The sequence below is a fragment of the Solanum stenotomum genome, chromosome 10, assembly GCF_019186545.1.
Source record: "Solanum stenotomum isolate F172 chromosome 10, ASM1918654v1, whole genome shotgun sequence".
NCBI lineage: Eukaryota > Viridiplantae > Streptophyta > Magnoliopsida > Solanales > Solanaceae > Solanum > Solanum stenotomum.
In genome coordinates, this window is record NC_064291.1 from 36,094,757 (window position 1) to 36,113,277 (window position 18,521).

Consider the following 18,521-nt stretch of genomic DNA (forward strand, 5'->3'; position numbering starts at 1 on the left):
AACATCGTTGGTATAGGTAAAATTAGTTTTGTGTATATACAGCCCTTTTGGACTTTTTCTTATGTTTAGTTTTTCATACTTTGAATTTCTTTATAAATTTTTGACTCCGTCACTGTCCCAAGTATCTCAAGTTTACTGTCTTAGTTAGTGGCATACACATAATTTTTGAAGATGGATGATGATTTTATTTTAACGATTATTTTTACTATTATCATTATTTGTTTTGTTAGTTGTTACTTTTCTCAAATAGTAATTATAATACACTTTTTCTATATTATATGTTATTAATACCTTTCTCAAATAATAATTATAATATGTTTTTCTACCTTATTGATTATTTATTCAAATTTATTTGAAAATCATGAAAACTTTTACTTTTACTTATTTTCTTAGTAATAAAATTATAAAATTGAATATACTTGAGATGTACGCCCGTAAATTCATTCAAACTAAAATTTTCATCTTATCATTTTAATTTTGTGTATTCTTTGTAGTGAAAATTAATAATAAAATCAAGGAAAGGGTCATAAATATATCCAAACTTTGACTGAAATTGATGTTACGATACCAAACTTTGGAAATGACCTTTTACCCCCTGCACTATTTAATAATGTATTTAAAGGTATATATGTGCCCACGTGGACATAAAAAATATTGCATTATTATAAATAGTAATGTGTCCACGTGGGCATATATATACCTTAAAAATACACTATTAAATAGTTTAGGGGGTAAAAGGTCCTTCATAAAGTTTGGTAACGTAACAACAATTTCGACCAAAGTTGGAGTATTTTTTAGACCATTTTCCCTAAAATCAAATTATATTATTGACGAAAATTAGAAAAAATTAAAATACTATTAATTCGGGATGAAAGTAGTATATATTAAATAATATATTTTTAAAAATATTATATTACATTTAAAAATAATTGTGAATATTAGATATTTAATTAATGACATTATATGTAAAATAATATGTTAATTAGAAGTAATAGAAATAATAATAAAATAATCAAAAAGTGAAATAGAGAGCGTAAATTTAGAAATCTACTATTCAGCTCTCCAAATACGAAGAATAGAGAGTGATATAGAGGTCGGTTGGAGCGTCCATTCTCTATTTTACTTTTCAAATATAAAGAATAGAGAGTAAAATAGAGGTGGATCGGAGATGGTCTTAGATCAATAATGCATGATGGCATGAGGCAAAGCCCCACAGCTGAAATTATTGGCTTTTCTTTAACATAAAAAACTTGTTTGCTTATGCACATATTTCTAGATTTCAAGACCAAGTGAAAATAAAAAATATAAAATCTACCAGTCTCAATTCCCCTGCTTCCTCTACATTTCCCCTTGCCTTCAATGAAAGTCTATGCAGACACATATTTTTCTGCATAGTAGGACCACCTACTTTTTTCTACTGCACAGCATTGATTATTCAAACTACCCATTCTACTGTAAATATGTGACTGCTAACAGGTCAAGACCCGTGCAACATTGTTTTCTCTTCAACCAAATCCATAGAGAAATAATTCTTTTTCATTTCAAGGTGAGAAATTAATAAAATTTTGAATCATTTATGGCTTATCTTCCATTTGGGTTTGCAAAACTTTTGTTTCTTGACATAGTGCCTAAGCAAAATCTATGTTAGTGTTGTTTCTCTATGCTCAAAATCTATTTTTGTTTTCTCATGCTATTAATGGAAAGATAAGGATTATGTTTTCCGTTAAAGGGGGTTGGGGTGGGGGTGGGGGAGCAAGACAAGTTGATTTTCCCTTCTCTAGTTACAAATTTGCTTGAATTAGACTAATTATGTTCCTATTTTTCTTATTTCATATGTGGTGTATTGTGTTCGGGTGATCGCACCTTGTTGTTGTTATTATGGTTCCTTGCATATATGTTTTGCACTGCTTTGCTATTAGCTGTCATGTTTTTCCTTTAATTACTGTTTTGATTTGCTTGAGCTGAGAGTTTTTCAAAAGCAGACTATAGTGGTAAGTCGTGCGTACACTCTTCCCTCCCAGTCCCCACTTTGTGAGATTTCATTGAGTTTGTTGTTATTGTTGTATGTTCATATTTTTCTTTTGCTTTTAATGCAATTGCTGGAAAAAGTTATTACGTTTTTCTCTTTTCTTTGTGGGGTTTGGGGGAAAAGATTGGGTTGTATTTCACTCACCTTTGGAAATTCTTAGTGGCTTTGAATGAATTGGAATATCCTAATTTGTAACAAAACAAATGGTTTCTGTTTACAGGCATCTGAACTCTAATTGTCAAGTAAATGGGACTCTCTCTTTCTATACTGTTGTCAGCATGGAATGAGATTCTAAGGCATAGTTATCTTATTTTTCCGGACACAATGGGAAGAGCTATCATGAGATCGGTTAGCATTGAAAGGAAAAATAGAGAATTGTCTTTGATGACACTCAGTTTCAAAGAAAAAAATGATAAGAATGTTAGAAAGTCTGATTGTTCAGAAGAAAGTCTAAAACAGGAGAAACAAAAGCTTAAAACTTCTGTTCCGATAACTAGTTTGGTTGTTGATCAAGCACCAAGAATCTCGCTTCCAGAGCCTTTTGTATTCTTTTCTCCAAGACCTGTTACTGAACTTGATGCTGCTGCGACTAAGCTCCAGACAGTGTACAAGAGTTATCGGACAAGAAGGAACCTTGCAGATTGTGCTGTAGTTGTTGAAGAGCTCTGGTTTGTTTGCTTGTTTCTTTTGCCACCTTTCTCTTATGTAAAATCATTGATGTTTGTAGTCTTGGTTTCTAATTTTTGTTTTCCTTCTTATGGTTCTAGGTGGAAAGCCTTGGATTCTGCAGCTTTAACGCAGAGCTCTATATCATTTTTTGATGTCAATAAACATGAAGCTGCCGTGTCAAGGTGGTCACGTGCTAGAACAAGGGCTTCTAAGGTATGTTAACAAGAGCCAACTATACGTCCATCTTGTCCGAATATAGTTATTGACTCAAGAATTGAGCAAAATCATGTTTGTGATCAACAGGTAGGCAAAGGTTTGTTGAAGGATGAAAAGGCTCAAAAACTAGCTCTGCAACATTGGCTGGAAGCGGTAAGACCTCGTTGCTATCTGATCTTTCATGTATTTGAAGTCTTAAACATATACTAGGGCACTTACTTTGCTCTTTGCTTGACTGCAGATTGATCCACGTCATCGTTATGGACACAACTTACACTTCTACTATGATGTATGGTTCAACAGCAAAAGTACCCAACCTTTCTTCTATTGGTAAGATCACCGGTCAGAAGCACAAGTAGTTTCGGTTTTTCATTCATGTGTCAAGTTTAAACTTAACATGATAAGCTTGCTTTTTTATTGAAGGTTGGATGTGGGTGATGGGAAAGAACTAAATCTCGAGAATTGCAAGAGAGCTGATTTGCAACGTCAATGCATCAAGTATTTAGGACCTGTAAGTCCAATATAATCCATCTGTTATCTACTTCCTCCTTTGTAATATATGTTAGATGGAAAATAATATTTCCAAAATGTTTCATGCATTATTATTACAGAACGAAAGGGAAGCCTACGAAGTAGTTGTGGAGGATGGCAAGTTGGTATATAAGCAAAGCGGGATGCTCCTGAATACAACAGAAGGATCGAAGTGGATTTTCGTTCTTAGTACTTCAAGAGTTCTCTATGTTGGAAAGAAAAAGAAGGGTGTTTTCCAACACTCTAGTTTCCTATCTGGTGGTGCTACTACAGCAGCTGGTAGATTGGTTGTTCAGGATGGTATTCTTGAGGTATACTTCACAAATCATGCCAATACGTACGTACATCATTTTCTTTTGTTTCATTTCATTGACTTTAGTCACATTTTACTCTGCAGGCAATTTGGCCATACAGCGGTCACTATCTTCCTACAGAAGATAATTTCAAGGAATTCATCAATTTCCTTGAGGAACACCATGTAGATTTGGCTAACGTTAAGGTAATTATACTAGTCATGTCCAATGTAGTGTCTATTCCGCGCAAGTAGTACTGATGCTAACGGGCAAATCATTAACTTCTTCTTACCTGCAGAAATGTGCAATAGACGATGATAGACTTTTATCGGTGTCTAACAAAGACATGGAGAAAACCTTATCACAAAATTGTGATGCAGATAAAGCTAAGGACAATGGTCCGGTCAGTGATGTGTTGAAAATAACTGCTCATGAAGAAAACTTTACGCATACAAGTAAAGACAAGATAGAAGAACCAGTTTTTGACTTGACCAAACGTTTGTCTTGCAAGTGGACAAGTGGCGTTGGTCCCCGTATTGGCTGTGTTAGAGACTATCCAATGGATCTTCAATCTCAGGCCCTTGAAGCAGTCAATCTGTCTCCAAGAGTTAACTTGTCTCAGCCCAAGAACTGTTATCCAATTCCTTCACCACGTCCGAGCCCAAAAATCCGTGTATCGCCTAGGCTTGCATACATGGGACTTCCAAGCCCAAGAGTTTCTATTACTACCTTGTGAATTCACAGTGAATGATTTATTCACTTATTCTATTGACCATGCCAAGTTCTTCAGTTAGGGAAGTTAATAGGCATTCTTTGAAAGCTTTGGGATCTGTATTCAAAGTTTAGTCACCCTTCGAAATGTAATTGAGAAATAACCACTTTTTGATGGAAATAACATCTGGACAAAAGTACCTCAGCTAAGTTATGGAAAATTACAGCATAGTATGCTGGAGTACGAAACTTTTACAAGTGAATTCCGGTACACACTGTTGGAGTTCGTAGACTCCCTTTACGTGAAATTCCAAGATTCAAATCTCACATGTGAAATTTCCAATATAATATGGTGGAGTTTCAAACTTTTACAAGTGAAACACACAAGTACAATTAGCTGAGTTTAATCTTTAATTAGTCAAACTAAGATAATTATAAACGTTCATTTGTTTGAGTCCACACGGTTTTAAACTGTGAGCTAACATAAAACAACTGGCTGGGAAAAAAACTGATTTCCATTTTCTACCTAAGAATTGTATAATTTAAGATTTTTATAAACCTCTTTTGTAGGTATTTTAAAATGACATAAAACATAAATATTGCCTTTTAACTTGGTCTCGGTTAACATCTATGCCCTTCAACTTAGGATGTACATTAATAGATACTTGAATTTGTGCAAAATTGAACAAGTAGATACACACGTCTTATATGGTATAATACACATATGACACATATATTTACTTGCTCAATTTTATACAAATTTAAATATATACTTATATACAACCAAAGTTTGAGGGCATCAAGTTAAAAAGACATATTTATCTATTATGCCTTTTAAAATCACCAGCAAGTATAATGGGCTAACAGATGCTCCCTCTGAAGTCTTTGGTATATAAAAAATGGCTACTTTGCCCATTTCACTTTTTCAATGCACAAAATAAGATTTCTTTACGAGAATCATACTAGAATTGGTGGGCTGCGCCAGACCAAGGTTGTAGTATAATTGTGTTTGGTATGGAGGAAAATATTTTTCATAAAAAATGTTTTCCTAAAAATATGTTTTTTGAAAGACAAGTTGATTTCTAACTTAAATTTCATGTTTGGTTGGTAAGTGAAAAATATTTTCTAGTATTTGGTTGGTGAATGAAAAACATCCTCCACAAAATATCTTTTATTTTTTACTAGAGAGTAGAAAATATATAGTTTCTGATCCGAAAGACAACTCCGATAACTAATCCGAGATCCGACCTAGATACCGAAATCGGGGCCTGACCCCGACTCTCGACTCAGGACCCAACATTCGAACTGGAGCTCGACCCCTATCCCGACGCCTAAATTGGGACACGACACTGACGCCCAATCTAGGATCTAACCCAAAATTCGACCTAGGACCTAATCCCGATTCCCAACTTGTGACTCGACCCTGACCCTAACATCCGAAGCTAGACACGACTCCGATGATCGATCTGGGATTCAATTCCAACATCCAAATCAAAAGTTGACCCCGACAATTGACCGGAACATGACATTCATTCTGGACCGACTCCGACCCTAATGACTGACTTGAGACCTGATCTCGACACTAAACCTAGGACCCAACACATGAACCAGGGCTCGACTTCCAAACTAGGACCTAATCCTAATGCCCGAAGCGGGACCCGACTTCTAAATTGGGACAACTCAAATTGAGACTCGACTTTCAAACCAAGATCCGACCCCGACATCTGACCCGAAACTCGACGCCCGAATCAAAACCCGATTTCCAAACCAAGATTCAACCCCGACATCCGACTCAAAACCTAACTTTTGAATCGGGACCCGACCTCGACTGATCCTGACTCGCGACACTAGATCCGACTTTCAAATTGAGACTCAATATTGAATCCCCATTCATGACCTGAATTTCAAATCGGGATCCAACCCCGATACCTGACCTAGGAGTCGACCTCGACTCTCGATCTAAAATTTGATACCGACACCTAACTCAACACCCTACCCCAAAACCTGACTCATGACTTGACCCCTACACCTGATATGAGATCTGACTTCAAATCCTGACTTGAGACCCAACATCCAAATCGGGATCTGACCCTGATACGAGACCGGAGAGTTGGGTCTCGAATTAAGGTCGAAAGTCAGGTTTCGAATCAAGAATCAAGAGTTGAATCCCTAATTAGTATTCTTCAGTACCCGAGACTTGAGTTAAGATGAAAAATTGAGTCCCTGATTAGTATCAAGGGTGCGTACCCAAGACTTGAGTTAGGGTGGAAAATTGAGGTACGAGGATGAAAAAGAGTTTTGAGAATTGTTTTTGAATAAGTCATTTTCCTTAAATTTGAGAAAAATAAATTCATTTGTAAAATATTTTTCAAAAGATTTTAACCAACCAAAGAAAAAATTGTTTTTTTTCTTTGTACCAAAAAGACTTGACACTTGCTACATAGAATCTTGTTTGCTTATGCACATATTTCTAGATTTCAACACCAAGTAAAAAAAAAAAAAAAACTATCCACGAGTCTCAATTCCCTGCTTCTTGTCTCCTTATCTTCAATGAAAGCCTACGCAAGACTTATATTTTTCTGCTGAGTAGGACCACCTACTTTTCTACTACACAAATCCTTAGAGATCAAATACAAGGGAAAGAACTTCTTTTCTTTTCAAGGTGAGAAATTATGGACTTGGAATCATTTAATGGCTTTTCTTCCATTTGGGTTTGCTAAACTTTTGTTTCTTGCAATATGTTGAGTTGTTTCTTTACTCTTGTTGGTGGTGTTGATTTCTTGAGCTATTTATTGTGTATGTTTTTCTAACCTTGCATATCTCATCTATTTGAAAACCAGAGGTGTTAATTTGCTCTCTCTGTCTGTCGATTCATTGATAATATTTTTATCTTTGAGTCTTCTGTGATATTATTAATGTCCCTTTTCTGTTTTGGAGGAGAAATGATTTTTTTTCTCTAGCCCTTCTCTAGTTTCAAAATTTGCATGATCATTTGTAGTTGTCTTATCCTTGTATTTCAATTATCACATGATTTTAATGCGGTTTTGGCTACTTTTGTACTGTTCCTTATTTCAATTCTTTGTATTATTTCTTCTTTTTTATATCGGGAGTTGTTTCTTCTTTTTTCAGAAACAACCTCTCTGCATGAGTAGTGGTAAGGTCTGCGTACATTCTACCTTCCCCAGACCCCATTCCTGAGATTTCACTTGATACATTGTTGTTGTTGTATTAATGGTAAAGATAAAAGATTATGTATTCCCTTGGTGAAGCAAGACAAGTTGATTTTCCCACTGTCCCTTCTCTAGTTACATATTTGCTTTAATTAGACCAATTATGTTCCTATTTTTCTTTTGCTTTTAATGCAATTGCTGGAAAAAGTTACTAATGTTTTCCTCTAATCTTTGTGGGGTTGGGAGGAAAAGATTATTAGTGGCTTTGAATGAATTGAAACATCCTAATTTGTAACAAAATCAATGGTTTGTGAGCTTTAATTGTTGCTTGTCCAGTGAGCAGTGACTGGGAATTTTCTCTTTCTAGAAAATTGCCTTGGAGGACACTCAGTTTCAAAGATAAAGGTGCTAAGATTGTTAGAAAGTCTGATATTTCAGAAGAAAGTCTAAAACATAAGAAACAAAAGCCTTTTCCGATAACTAGCTTGGTTGTTGACAGGAAAACAATGGATCAAGTACCAAGAATGTCAATTACTGAACATGACGCTGCTGCGACTATGATCCAGACAGTGTACAAGAGTTATAGGACAAGAAGGAACCTTGCAGATTGCGCTCTACTTGTTGAACAGCACTGGTTTGTTTGCTGCCTTTTTCTTATGTAAAATCAGTTATGTTTCTAGTCTTGGTTTCCATTTTTTTTTTTACCATCTAGGTGGAATGCCTTGGATTCTGCAGCTTTAAAGCAGAGCTCTATTTCAAATTTTGATGTCAATAAACCTGAAGCTTCCGATTCAAGGTGGTCACGTGCAAGAACACGGGCTGCTAAGGTATGTTAACAAGAGCCAACTATACATCCATGTTGTCTCAAAATTGTTATTGAAAATTGAGCAAAATTACGTTTGTGATCTACAGGTAGGCAAAGGTTTGAAGGATGAAGAGGCTCAAAAGTTGGCTCTGCAGCAATGGCTCGAAGCAGTAATAAGACCTTGTTGCTATTTGATCTTTTATGTATATCGATAATATGAAGTCTTAACCATAACTTAATTTGCTCTTTTTGTAACTGCAGATAGATCCACGTCATCGTTATGGACACAACTTACACTTCTACTATGATGTATGGTTCAACAGCAAAAGTAGCCAACCTTTCTTCTATTGGTAAGATCACCGGTCAGAAGCACAAGTAGTTTTGATTTAAACTTACATGATAAACCTGCTTCTTTATTGAAGGTTGGATGTGGGTGATGGGAAAGAGCTAATTCTTGAGAGTTACAAGAGAGCTGATTTGCAACGTCGATGCTTCAAGTATTTATTTGGACCTGTAAGTTCAATATAATCCATCTGTTATCTGCTTACTCCTTTGTAATTATTGCGCGTATTTTAGATGGAAGATAAAATTTCCAAAAAAATTCTCATCCATTATTATTGCAGAAAGAAAGGGAAGCCAATGAAGTAGTTGTGGATGATGGTAACTTGGTATATAAGCAAAGCGGTATGCTTCTGAAAACAATAGAAGGATCAAAATGGATTGTACTTTTATTTCTACAAGGATCCAAGTATAACACCAAGGCGATGCTTGAGAGTCTCGATAGCAAGCTACTATAGTTAAGTCCCCTTCAAAAAATTAAGAATATCAGATATTAAATTGATAAGAACAGATACTTCACTTAGTCTTAGCCAAAAGCCGAGAAAGGTATGCTTTTCTTCATATTGACTTGCTCAAACTATACCCGATGCTCTCTGCCTGTCTTCATTTAAATGCTTGATGTGGGAATAAACTAGCCAAGATCAAATAAAGTTACTAGCTTCTATATTAGATGACTTGGCGTTAGTTAAGGTGATTATAAATGGTAATGAAGTGTTCCATATTATTTGGTCCCTATACAAAATATAGGTATTTCTTGTTACTTATTTAATTTAGAACATTAAGAGAGTTTTATTATATTTTTCTCTTTCTACCTCTAGTATCAAATAGAGAAAATTTAAAAAATGATTATCGTTTGGGCACTAGAGATTTATAGCTATAATTTGAGTGTTTACAATTCATAGCTCAATGTTTGAGATGCTAAGCAAAAACAAATAAATTTGCCTCTCTAGTCTCTCCTCAATCTTGCTCGCGTCACTTCATGTCTCTCTCTTTCTTTACCTCTCTGTGTATTTTGTATTTTCACCCTTCTTTCTTTGTATTGCGATATTTTTTGAGGTATTAATCTATTGTATTTGTTGTATTTATATATGCATTTTGGTTGTATCATCTCTCTCCCCTCNCCCCCCCCCCCCCCCCCCCCCCCCCTCCCTCACTTCCACTCTCTTTATTTTGTATTTCCACTTCTTTCTTTATTTGTATATTTTATAAGTTGTCAGGCGATTGTGTTTGTTGTATTCATACATGCATTTAGGTTGTATTCTGTATTTTCACCTCTCTCTATATAAGTATATTTTTCTTGAGGTGTCAAGCGATTGTATTTGTTATATTCATATGTGCATTTAGGTTGTATTCTGTATTTTCTCCTCTTTCTCTGTATTTTTATATTATTTAAGGTGTTAAGACGATTGTATTGTTGTTTTAATACGTGTAATTAGGTTGTATTCTCTCTCTCTCTCCCTCCCTCCCTCCCTCCCTCCTTTTCTATTCTATAATTCCACCTCTTTCTATATATATTTAAACTTTTTATGTGTCATGCGACTTTATTTGTTGTATTTATCCGTGCATTTACATTTTGTTCTGTATTTCCACTCTCTTAATTAGGCAATTGCATTTGTTGTATTCATGATATGTATATTTAGGTTGTAGCCCCCCCCCCCCTCTATTATATATCTATTTGCACCTCTCTCTCTATATTTCTATATTTTTAGGTGTCATGTAACTGTATTTATTGTAATTATTCGTGCACTTACGTTGTATTATGTATTTCCACTCGCTTCCTCTATACTACTATATTTTTTGAGTCAAACGGTTGTATTTGTTGTATTTTTTGTGCATGCATGTGGGTTGTATTCTCTCTCCGTGTGTGTATTCTATATTTCCACCTCTACGTTTTTATATTTTTTGAGGTGGTAGGTAGGGTATATTTGTTATATTTATATGTGTTAGGTTGTATTGGCGAATACTGGTGGTATCAACAAGTACATTTTGTATTGACAAATACAATCCACATGTATATAAAGATACAAGAGATTGTATTCATTCACTCTAATTTCACTTATGAATTCATCACTCTTGTATTCATTTATTCTAATTTCACTTGTATTTGTTCACACATTTGGGTTGTATCAACAAATACAATCCGGGTGTATACAAAGACATAAAATAAAACACAAAATATGTAGGAGATTATATTCATTCGCTCTTGTATCCATTCACTTGTATATCATTTATATTTATTTGTGAAAATTCAAAAATACAAGTGATTGTAGTAGTTGTAGTTATACATGTTTTTAGGTTGAATGCTATATTTTCAACTCTCTCTGTACTTCTATATATTTTGAGGTTTAGGCGATTAAAGTTATTGTATTAATGCGTGCATTTAGATTGTATTCTATATTTCTATATCATGAGGTGCATGTCATAAAATCTTTAAAAAATTAGACAGAAAACACATTTATATAGTTATTTATTTATTGTAGGTCTACAATAATGTCTTAGTTGAGTGATTTTATTGATACAAAACAAAGTTCAATGACTTTTCTAAATAAATTTCCAAAGTTAAGTGACCATTTGAGATATTAACCCAATAAAAAAATACACGTCAAATGCACAAAACACAATCAACGCCGCAAATCAGTGATACGCTCATGCTAGAAATTTGCTAAGGATATGTTTACTTTGAGATAAATGTTTCTAGCAATATTGTGATACACTCATCCTATTTGTGACTCCATGTCCTCTTTAAGGTTAACTTTGTGTTGACATTTTCCAAGGAAGCTAGTTTACTTCATTGTGAGTTGCGACTCAAATTGAATTATTTCTTGTAGTATTTGATTGGGGAAGTCAGAAAAATGATCATCGATTCTACTGTACCAAGCCCTTGGAGCTTTCTTTAATCCATCGAGGGCCTTCTTTCAGCAAGTAATCTACATCTTCCTATCCTTCCGCAACAAACCCTTCAAGCTGCTCAACATAAATTTCTTCCTACAAGAATCAATTCAAAAAAGCTTATTTAACATCCAATTGGTAGATTTTCCAACCATTTTGTGCTGCAATTGTCAAAAGAAGTCTGATTGTGTCAAATCTTGCTATTGGTGTAAATGTTTCAAAAAAATCTACATTAAAAAAACTGAGCATATCCCTTCACCACAAGCATAGCTTTGTGTTTGTTCACTGAACCATATGCATTTAGCTTAATTCTGTAAATTCATTTAACATCAATAACCTTTCTGTCTAGAGGCCTTTCTACCAGCTTCTATGTGTCATTTTTTTCGATCATGATTAGCTCCTCCTGCATTGCAACTATTTATTTCTTGTCTCTTTTAGATTTACATATTCAGCAGGTTCAAATATGGCTACATTACATCCTTGATACATATCTGAAAGTGATCTGGTTCCTCGAACTAGAGGATGATCAACTCGCTCCTTAAAATTGTGAAACTCAGTAGCTTCTCTTTCTTGTTTTTCTTCATCCTAATCTCATGCTTTTGTTCTACAAATTCCACATCTCTACTTACAAAAAAAAAATTCAGTCTGTGGTTGGAAAATTCTATAAGCTTTTGACTGCAAACTATAGTCAATGAGAATTCTAGGTTATACCTTCTTGTCCAGTTTATCCCTTTTTAGCTGAAGTATGTCAGAAAAATATAGACAATAAAAAATCTTGAGATTCTTTAGTAAAAATTATACCCATATCAAGCTTCAAAAGGTGTTTGACCATTCACTACTTTTGTAGGCAGTCTATTCAACAAAAACACATCAGTATTGGTGGTCTCTGCCCAAAACTTTTTGGGAAGCTCTTTCTCGTGCAACAATTGATCTGAAGTGTACTCAGTCCCATAATCTGATCTAAGCACTTGTAATTTGCAGTCTCTTTGATTTCCCTTCGAGGCTTTGAGTTTTCAAAAAACTTCATATTCCTCCTATTTGAATCTTAAGAAGTTTATCCAACACATCCTTGTTAGATCATCAATAAAAATTATGCATACTTGCTTCCTTTCAATGATGGAGTTTTTTAGGGGGTTCTAAGATCTGTATGAATCAACTGCAATTTTTGAGTCGCTCTCCAAGTTGATTTTGGGAATGACAACCTTGTCTCTTACCAAACTTACATACCTCACAACTTGGGAGTTCCACTTCACATAGAGGTAAACTTTTTACCAATCTTTTTTTTTGTATATACAAAAACGCCCTATGGTAGAAGGGACCCAACTGTTTGTGTCAAGTTTCTACAACAGTAAACTTACTTGAAAAACTTTTTGTTCTTCTGTCATTGGATTCAAGGAAAAGCTTTTACCCTACATTTTAATTCTAAATAGTTCCTTACCACTTGGATCAATTATCAGACACGCCTTATCTTCAAAAAATAATTTTAATTTATTTTCAAGCAGGTGTCTAACACTTAACAAATTCTGGTCAAGTTCAGAAACAAACGAAACTTCACAAATAAGTTTTGTAACTATATAACTCTCAATAGCTACAGTCTCCTTTCCTTTTGCAAAGAGGTATTCTTCAATTCCAATCCTGACTCTTGATGTTGTTATACTATCAAGCCTTTTGAAAAGCTTTTTATCACTAGTCAAGTGATTTGTACAAACACTATCAATAAGTCTACTGTCACTTGAAATACTAGATGAAAAATATGATGCAATAAAGAGTTGTTCTTCCTAATGTTGATTTGCAACTTGAGCTTCTCCTTATTGCTGCGGTTCTTTTTTTCTTGCAGATGATCTCAGCATGCCTAAGTTTTTGAAATACTGCTGATTTGCAAACTATACCCGATGCTCTCTGCCTGTCTTCATTTAAATGCTTGATGGGGGGATAAAATATATCCAGATCAAATAAAGTTACTAGCTTCTATATTAGATGGCTTGGCGTTTGTTAAGGTGATTATAAATGGTAATGAAGTGTTCCACATTACTTGGTCCCTATACAAAATATAGGTATTTCATATTACTTATTTAATTTAAAATATTAAGAGAGTTTTATTATATTTTTCTCTTTCTACCTCTAGTATCAAATAGAGAAAATTTTAAAAATGATTATCGTTTGGTCATTAGAGATTTATAGCTATAGTTTGAGTGTTTACAATTCATAGCTATTGTTTGAGATGCTAAGCAAAAACAAATAAATTTGCCTCTCTAGTCTCTCCTCAATCTTGCTCATGTCTCCTAATGTCTCTCTCTTTCTTTACCTCTCTGTGTATTTTGTACTTTCACCCTTCTTTCTTTGTATTTCGATATTTTTTGAGGTATTAATCGATTGTATTTGTTGTATTTATATGTGCATTTTGGTTGTATCCTCCCCCCCCCNCCCCCCCCCCCCCCCCCCCTCACTTCCCCTCTCTTTATTTTGTATTTCCACCTATTTCTTTATTTGTATATTTTATAAGTTGTCAGGTGATTATGTTTGGTGTATTCATACATGCATTTAGGTTGTATTATGTATTTTCACCTCTCTCTATATTTGTATATTTTTTTGAGGTGTCAAGCGATTGTATTTGTTATATTTGTACATGCATTTAGGTTGTATTATGCATTTTCACTTCTTCTGCTATATTTCTATATTTTTTTAGTCAAGTGATTGCATTTGTTGTATTCTCTGTGCATGCATGTAGGTCGCATCCTCTCTCCGTTCGTATTCTATATCTCCACCTCTACGTTTTTATATTTTTTGAGGTGGTAGGCATGGTATATTTGTTATATTCATACGTGCATTTAGGTTGTATTGATGAATACTGGTGGTATCGACAGATACATTTTATATTGACATATACAGTTCACATGTATACAAAGATACAAACAATAAAAGATCCCAGAGATTGTATTCATTCACTTTAATTTCACTTATGAATTTATCGTTCTTGAATCACTTGTATTCATTTACTCTAATTTCACTTGTATCTGTTCACACATTTAGGTTGTATCAACAAATACAGAACGCAGGAGATTATATTCATTCGCTCTTGTATCTATTCACTCGCATATCATTTATATTCATTTGTGAAAATTCAAAAATACAAGTGATTGTAGTTGTTGTAGTCATACGTGTTTTTGGGTTGAATGCTATATTTTCATCTCTATATCTGTATTTTTTTAGGTTTAAGCGATTAAAGTTATTATATTAATTCGTGTATGTAGATAGTATTCTGTATTTCTATATCTTTGAGGTGTCATAAATTCTTTAAAAAATTAGAAAGAAAAAGCACTAATATAGTTATCTATTTAGTGAAGGTCTACAACAACAACATAAAGAATATTTGTATATCAAAACATTAATTTTAAAACATGATCCATTGCATAATGAAGAAGACAGCATTGCAACTTGGATGTATCGTATATTTGTATCTGATAAACAAGACTCCAGATTACAGTACAATAATAAAGATACATTTTAGAACTTGATATAAGGTAAATCATACATTAGGTATTATTTATGTATAAAGGAAATTTGTATTGAACATTATAACAACTATTCAAACATTGAACAAATTTAGGGTTTATGTATTAAAACATTAAATTTAAAATTTGATACATTGAATTAAACGGACCACTGTATAGGTAATGTATCAAAACATTGAAACCACTAACAAAGGTAGATTAAAAATCAAAATTAAGTAGATACATTGAAAATATGTACCTTAGGTAGAGTTGGGCAGGATTATGCAGATCCAACTTTTTTACCCCTTTTTAGGAGGTTTATTTCACTGTAACTTTAGAAGTCGAAGGTGCAACCTTTTTCAATTTGACTTCTCCAAAATCAGATTCTTAATTAATAATGGATCGTGTCTTTGTTTGAATCTATTTTCAGTAAAATCTTCATCGCAAGAATAAAAAACACGACATACATTAGTTGAGACTGATTGGATAATCCCAATATATACTAAAAGATGGAGTATTGTCCATATGTATTAGAAATTTGTAGATGAAAAATAATCTTTTTTAAAACTAAAATATGTAAAGCGATGAACTGTAAAGAACAAATTGGATGAAGAAGAACTACCTATTGAGCAAGTTGAAATCGATTGACTGGACAGAGAAGAAATTTGAAATTCTAAAATGGAATGATGAAGGTAATTGTTGTGATTATAGGAATGAAAATAGGAAGAGAAATAGTAAAGTTGGGAGTTGGAAAAGTAATGTATTCGAAAAAGGATAAGTTTTGGGGAAAAGAAGGATTTTTTAAATTTTGGTAATGATAGGAGAATTTATACTCCCTCCATTTCGTATTAATTGAATTGTTGAGACATTTTTCATTTTTCAAATTAATTTAATTGTTCAATTTTCTAGACTACTTTTAAAATGTTTTTCCAATTTTACCCTTCATTAGTTAGTATTGGAATTAGTTATTAATTAATGTTTAGTTGTTTTAATCATAAATTTGACAATAATTAATTAAGGGTAAAAGTGGAAAGTTTTACCTAATTTATGTCTTAATTTTCTTTTCTTAAAGGATGTGAAACACATCAACAATTCAATTAATATGAAATGGAGGGAGTAAAATATAGTACTCCCTCCGTTTCTATTTGTATGTCACCATTTTTTTTATTTCACGTGCATTAAGAAATTAAATAAGTTTACTATTCTATCCTTATTTAATTTTTTTTAAGTCAACTGTTTAATCAATGAATATGAATTAATTTATTTTGATTGATTAATTTGACCAATGAACATGAATTATTCACTTAGTTTTTCTATGTTGGTCAAACATGTATTTTCAAAGCTAATAACTCACAAAAATAAAATAGAAAGAACATTATAATTTTTATATTAATTTTATAAAATGACAAATACTATAAATTAACTATTTATAGTAAAGATGACGTATAAAAATGAATGAAGGGAGTAAAAAAAAAAACTCATAGCATTTCAAATGTCCCTTTCTTTTTCATTTAATCACATTAGTATTCCTCTTTGAGATTTGGGTTTTACATCCGCAGGTCCATCTCTGCAAAGCCTTTTATCCCATTTATTTTAAAATGAATCAAAACCCGGGGGGGGGGGGGGGGGGGGGGGNGGGGGGGGGACGGTGTTGCATGCACAATTGAGAATGATGTCCGATAGTTAACTTGGTGCAATTTTTTAGTTTTGTTTTAGAATTATTGACATTTTTAAAAATATCCTTTTTTTTTTTGCTAACTTAACTTAGACACACCCCTTATACATCCTTGATCTGCCACATGGCATAACAAGTTTTATCAAACTCTTGTGAAAGCACGGAGCTCCTAACAAAAAGTCGAGAGAAGTGTTGAAAACACCCTAAATTTGGCGAAAATTTAGGGGTGTATTTTACTCATGTGACAAGATCATAAGTGTATTAAGTTCAATAATGAAATTAATAATTCACGTCAAATTTAAAGATATTTTCGATACTTCTCTCTTCAAACAAATAGTACATGACTTCAATTTCTTCTTTTAACTCAAACCAATTTGTTACTACGTTGTTACCAAAAACTTTGAAAACAAAAGGAGAGCATATGTAGTACTCACTGTCTGCAGGTATTATAATATCCCAATTAGTTGTACATAAACATAGTTAAATGTGAATAAAGAGGTAAAGGGCATTAAATACTTTGTTTTGGTCAATGCCTCGAAGAGAAGACACATTAAATGCACAATTCTAATGGCAGTATTTAATTGAACTTGAAAAAAGTGTCTGTCTGACTGACTATATAGACATGCCTATGTTTCTTCTTCTTTCTTTGCAGTGAACTTCTGATCAATCATGTGCTTTTTCTAACTCATTTATTTATTCATTGATTCAGACTTTCCACACCCAAATCACATATTCCTTTGAAAGCCAAGTATTCATGCATTAAAATTACAATAACATGTTTGGTACTATTTTAGTTTAGTTATTACTTCCTGTGTCTCATTTTATATGTCATCCTTTTCTATAAATAATTGGTTCACAATACTTGTTATTTCATAAAATCAATGTATGAATTACCATATTGTTCCTTTTTTACCCTTGTGAATTATTAGTCTTGAAAATATACATTTGACCAACTTAGAAAAGCTAAGTAAATGATTCATATTCATTGGTTAAATTAATTGATGAAAATAAATTAATTCATATTTATTGATTAAAAACTTCAGTTCCAAAAAAAATTAAATAAGGGTAGAAGGGTAAAGTTACATCATTTCTTAATACAAGTGCAAAGTAAAAATATGACATATAAAATGGAACGGAGGGAGTACTAGGTATAAAAAACAATATATGGGGTCATTTGATACTAAAAATAATATTAAATAAAATGTATTAGTAATATTAGTATATGTTATGTTTTTTTATTAATTATGCAAATATTATTTTTTTATACATTATTTGGTTTGATGTATTAAAAATAAAATGCATTGTATAATTTTAAATTTTATTTGCTTATTTACTAAGATACCCTCCACAAATATGATAGAAAAGATGTAAAAAAAAAAAGGTTTTGAGAGACGATTAAATCTTTAACCATGCTAATGTCTGCATTAAAATCCATTGCATTACTAATATCATGAATTTTCATGTAATAGTAATACACATTTCAATGCACAACCAAATAAGGTTAACTAATACACAAATTTAATGCATGGATTATTTCTTCTAAGACACTCTATCAAGTGTATAAGAACAATGATGAGAATGATGTGTAAGTAATGCTGACATACAATAAAATCTTTCCAAATTAATATTGTCGGGAATATGAAATATTATTATTTTATAGAGGTATTATTTAATCGATAAATTAATACTTATTAATTTAAAGA

General features: G+C 32.9%; 2 protein-coding genes and 1 pseudogene across 2 annotated transcripts; 2 read left to right on the forward strand and 1 right to left on the reverse strand.

The window, feature by feature from the left end:
- The first annotated feature begins 1,404 nt into the window (after window positions 1-1,404).
- Window positions 1,405-4,670, forward strand: LOC125878534 (IQ domain-containing protein IQM1-like). Its single transcript, XM_049559811.1, has 9 exons — window positions 1,405-1,546; window positions 2,250-2,697; window positions 2,797-2,911; window positions 3,002-3,067; window positions 3,156-3,244; window positions 3,338-3,425; window positions 3,526-3,756; window positions 3,843-3,944; window positions 4,037-4,670. The coding sequence occupies exons 2-9, from the start codon at window positions 2,276-2,278 to the stop codon at window positions 4,472-4,474; spliced, it is 1,551 nt and encodes a 516-aa protein (XP_049415768.1). The 5' UTR covers window positions 1,405-1,546; window positions 2,250-2,275; the 3' UTR covers window positions 4,475-4,670.
- Window positions 4,671-6,947: 2,277 nt separating this feature from the next.
- Window positions 6,948-9,397, forward strand: LOC125841137 (IQ domain-containing protein IQM4-like). Its single transcript, XM_049520157.1, has 6 exons — window positions 6,948-8,253; window positions 8,332-8,446; window positions 8,532-8,594; window positions 8,686-8,774; window positions 8,847-8,937; window positions 9,048-9,397. The coding sequence occupies exons 1-6, from the start codon at window positions 8,126-8,128 to the stop codon at window positions 9,219-9,221; spliced, it is 660 nt and encodes a 219-aa protein (XP_049376114.1). The 5' UTR covers window positions 6,948-8,125; the 3' UTR covers window positions 9,222-9,397.
- On the reverse strand, window positions 9,162-9,313 carry LOC125843435 (U2 spliceosomal RNA; annotated as a pseudogene).
- Window positions 9,398-18,521: the final 9,124 nt, after the last annotated feature.

Excerpts from the sequence above, each read along its gene's own strand:
- LOC125878534 (XM_049559811.1), top strand. The coding sequence starts at position 2,276 with ATGGGACTCTCTCTTTCTATACTGTTGTCAGCATGGAATGAGATTCTA. Across the intron at positions 3,068-3,155 it reads TGCAACATTGGCTGGAAGCG|ATTGATCCACGTCATCGTTA; the intron begins GTAAGACCTCGT and ends GCTTGACTGCAG. Across the intron at positions 3,757-3,842 it reads TTCAGGATGGTATTCTTGAG|GCAATTTGGCCATACAGCGG; the intron begins GTATACTTCACA and ends TTTACTCTGCAG.
- LOC125841137 (XM_049520157.1), top strand. The coding sequence starts at position 8,126 with ATGGATCAAGTACCAAGAATGTCAATTACTGAACATGACGCTGCTGCG. Across the intron at positions 8,775-8,846 it reads AGCCAACCTTTCTTCTATTG|GTTGGATGTGGGTGATGGGA; the intron begins GTAAGATCACCG and ends TCTTTATTGAAG. Across the intron at positions 8,938-9,047 it reads TCAAGTATTTATTTGGACCT|AAAGAAAGGGAAGCCAATGA; the intron begins GTAAGTTCAATA and ends TTATTATTGCAG.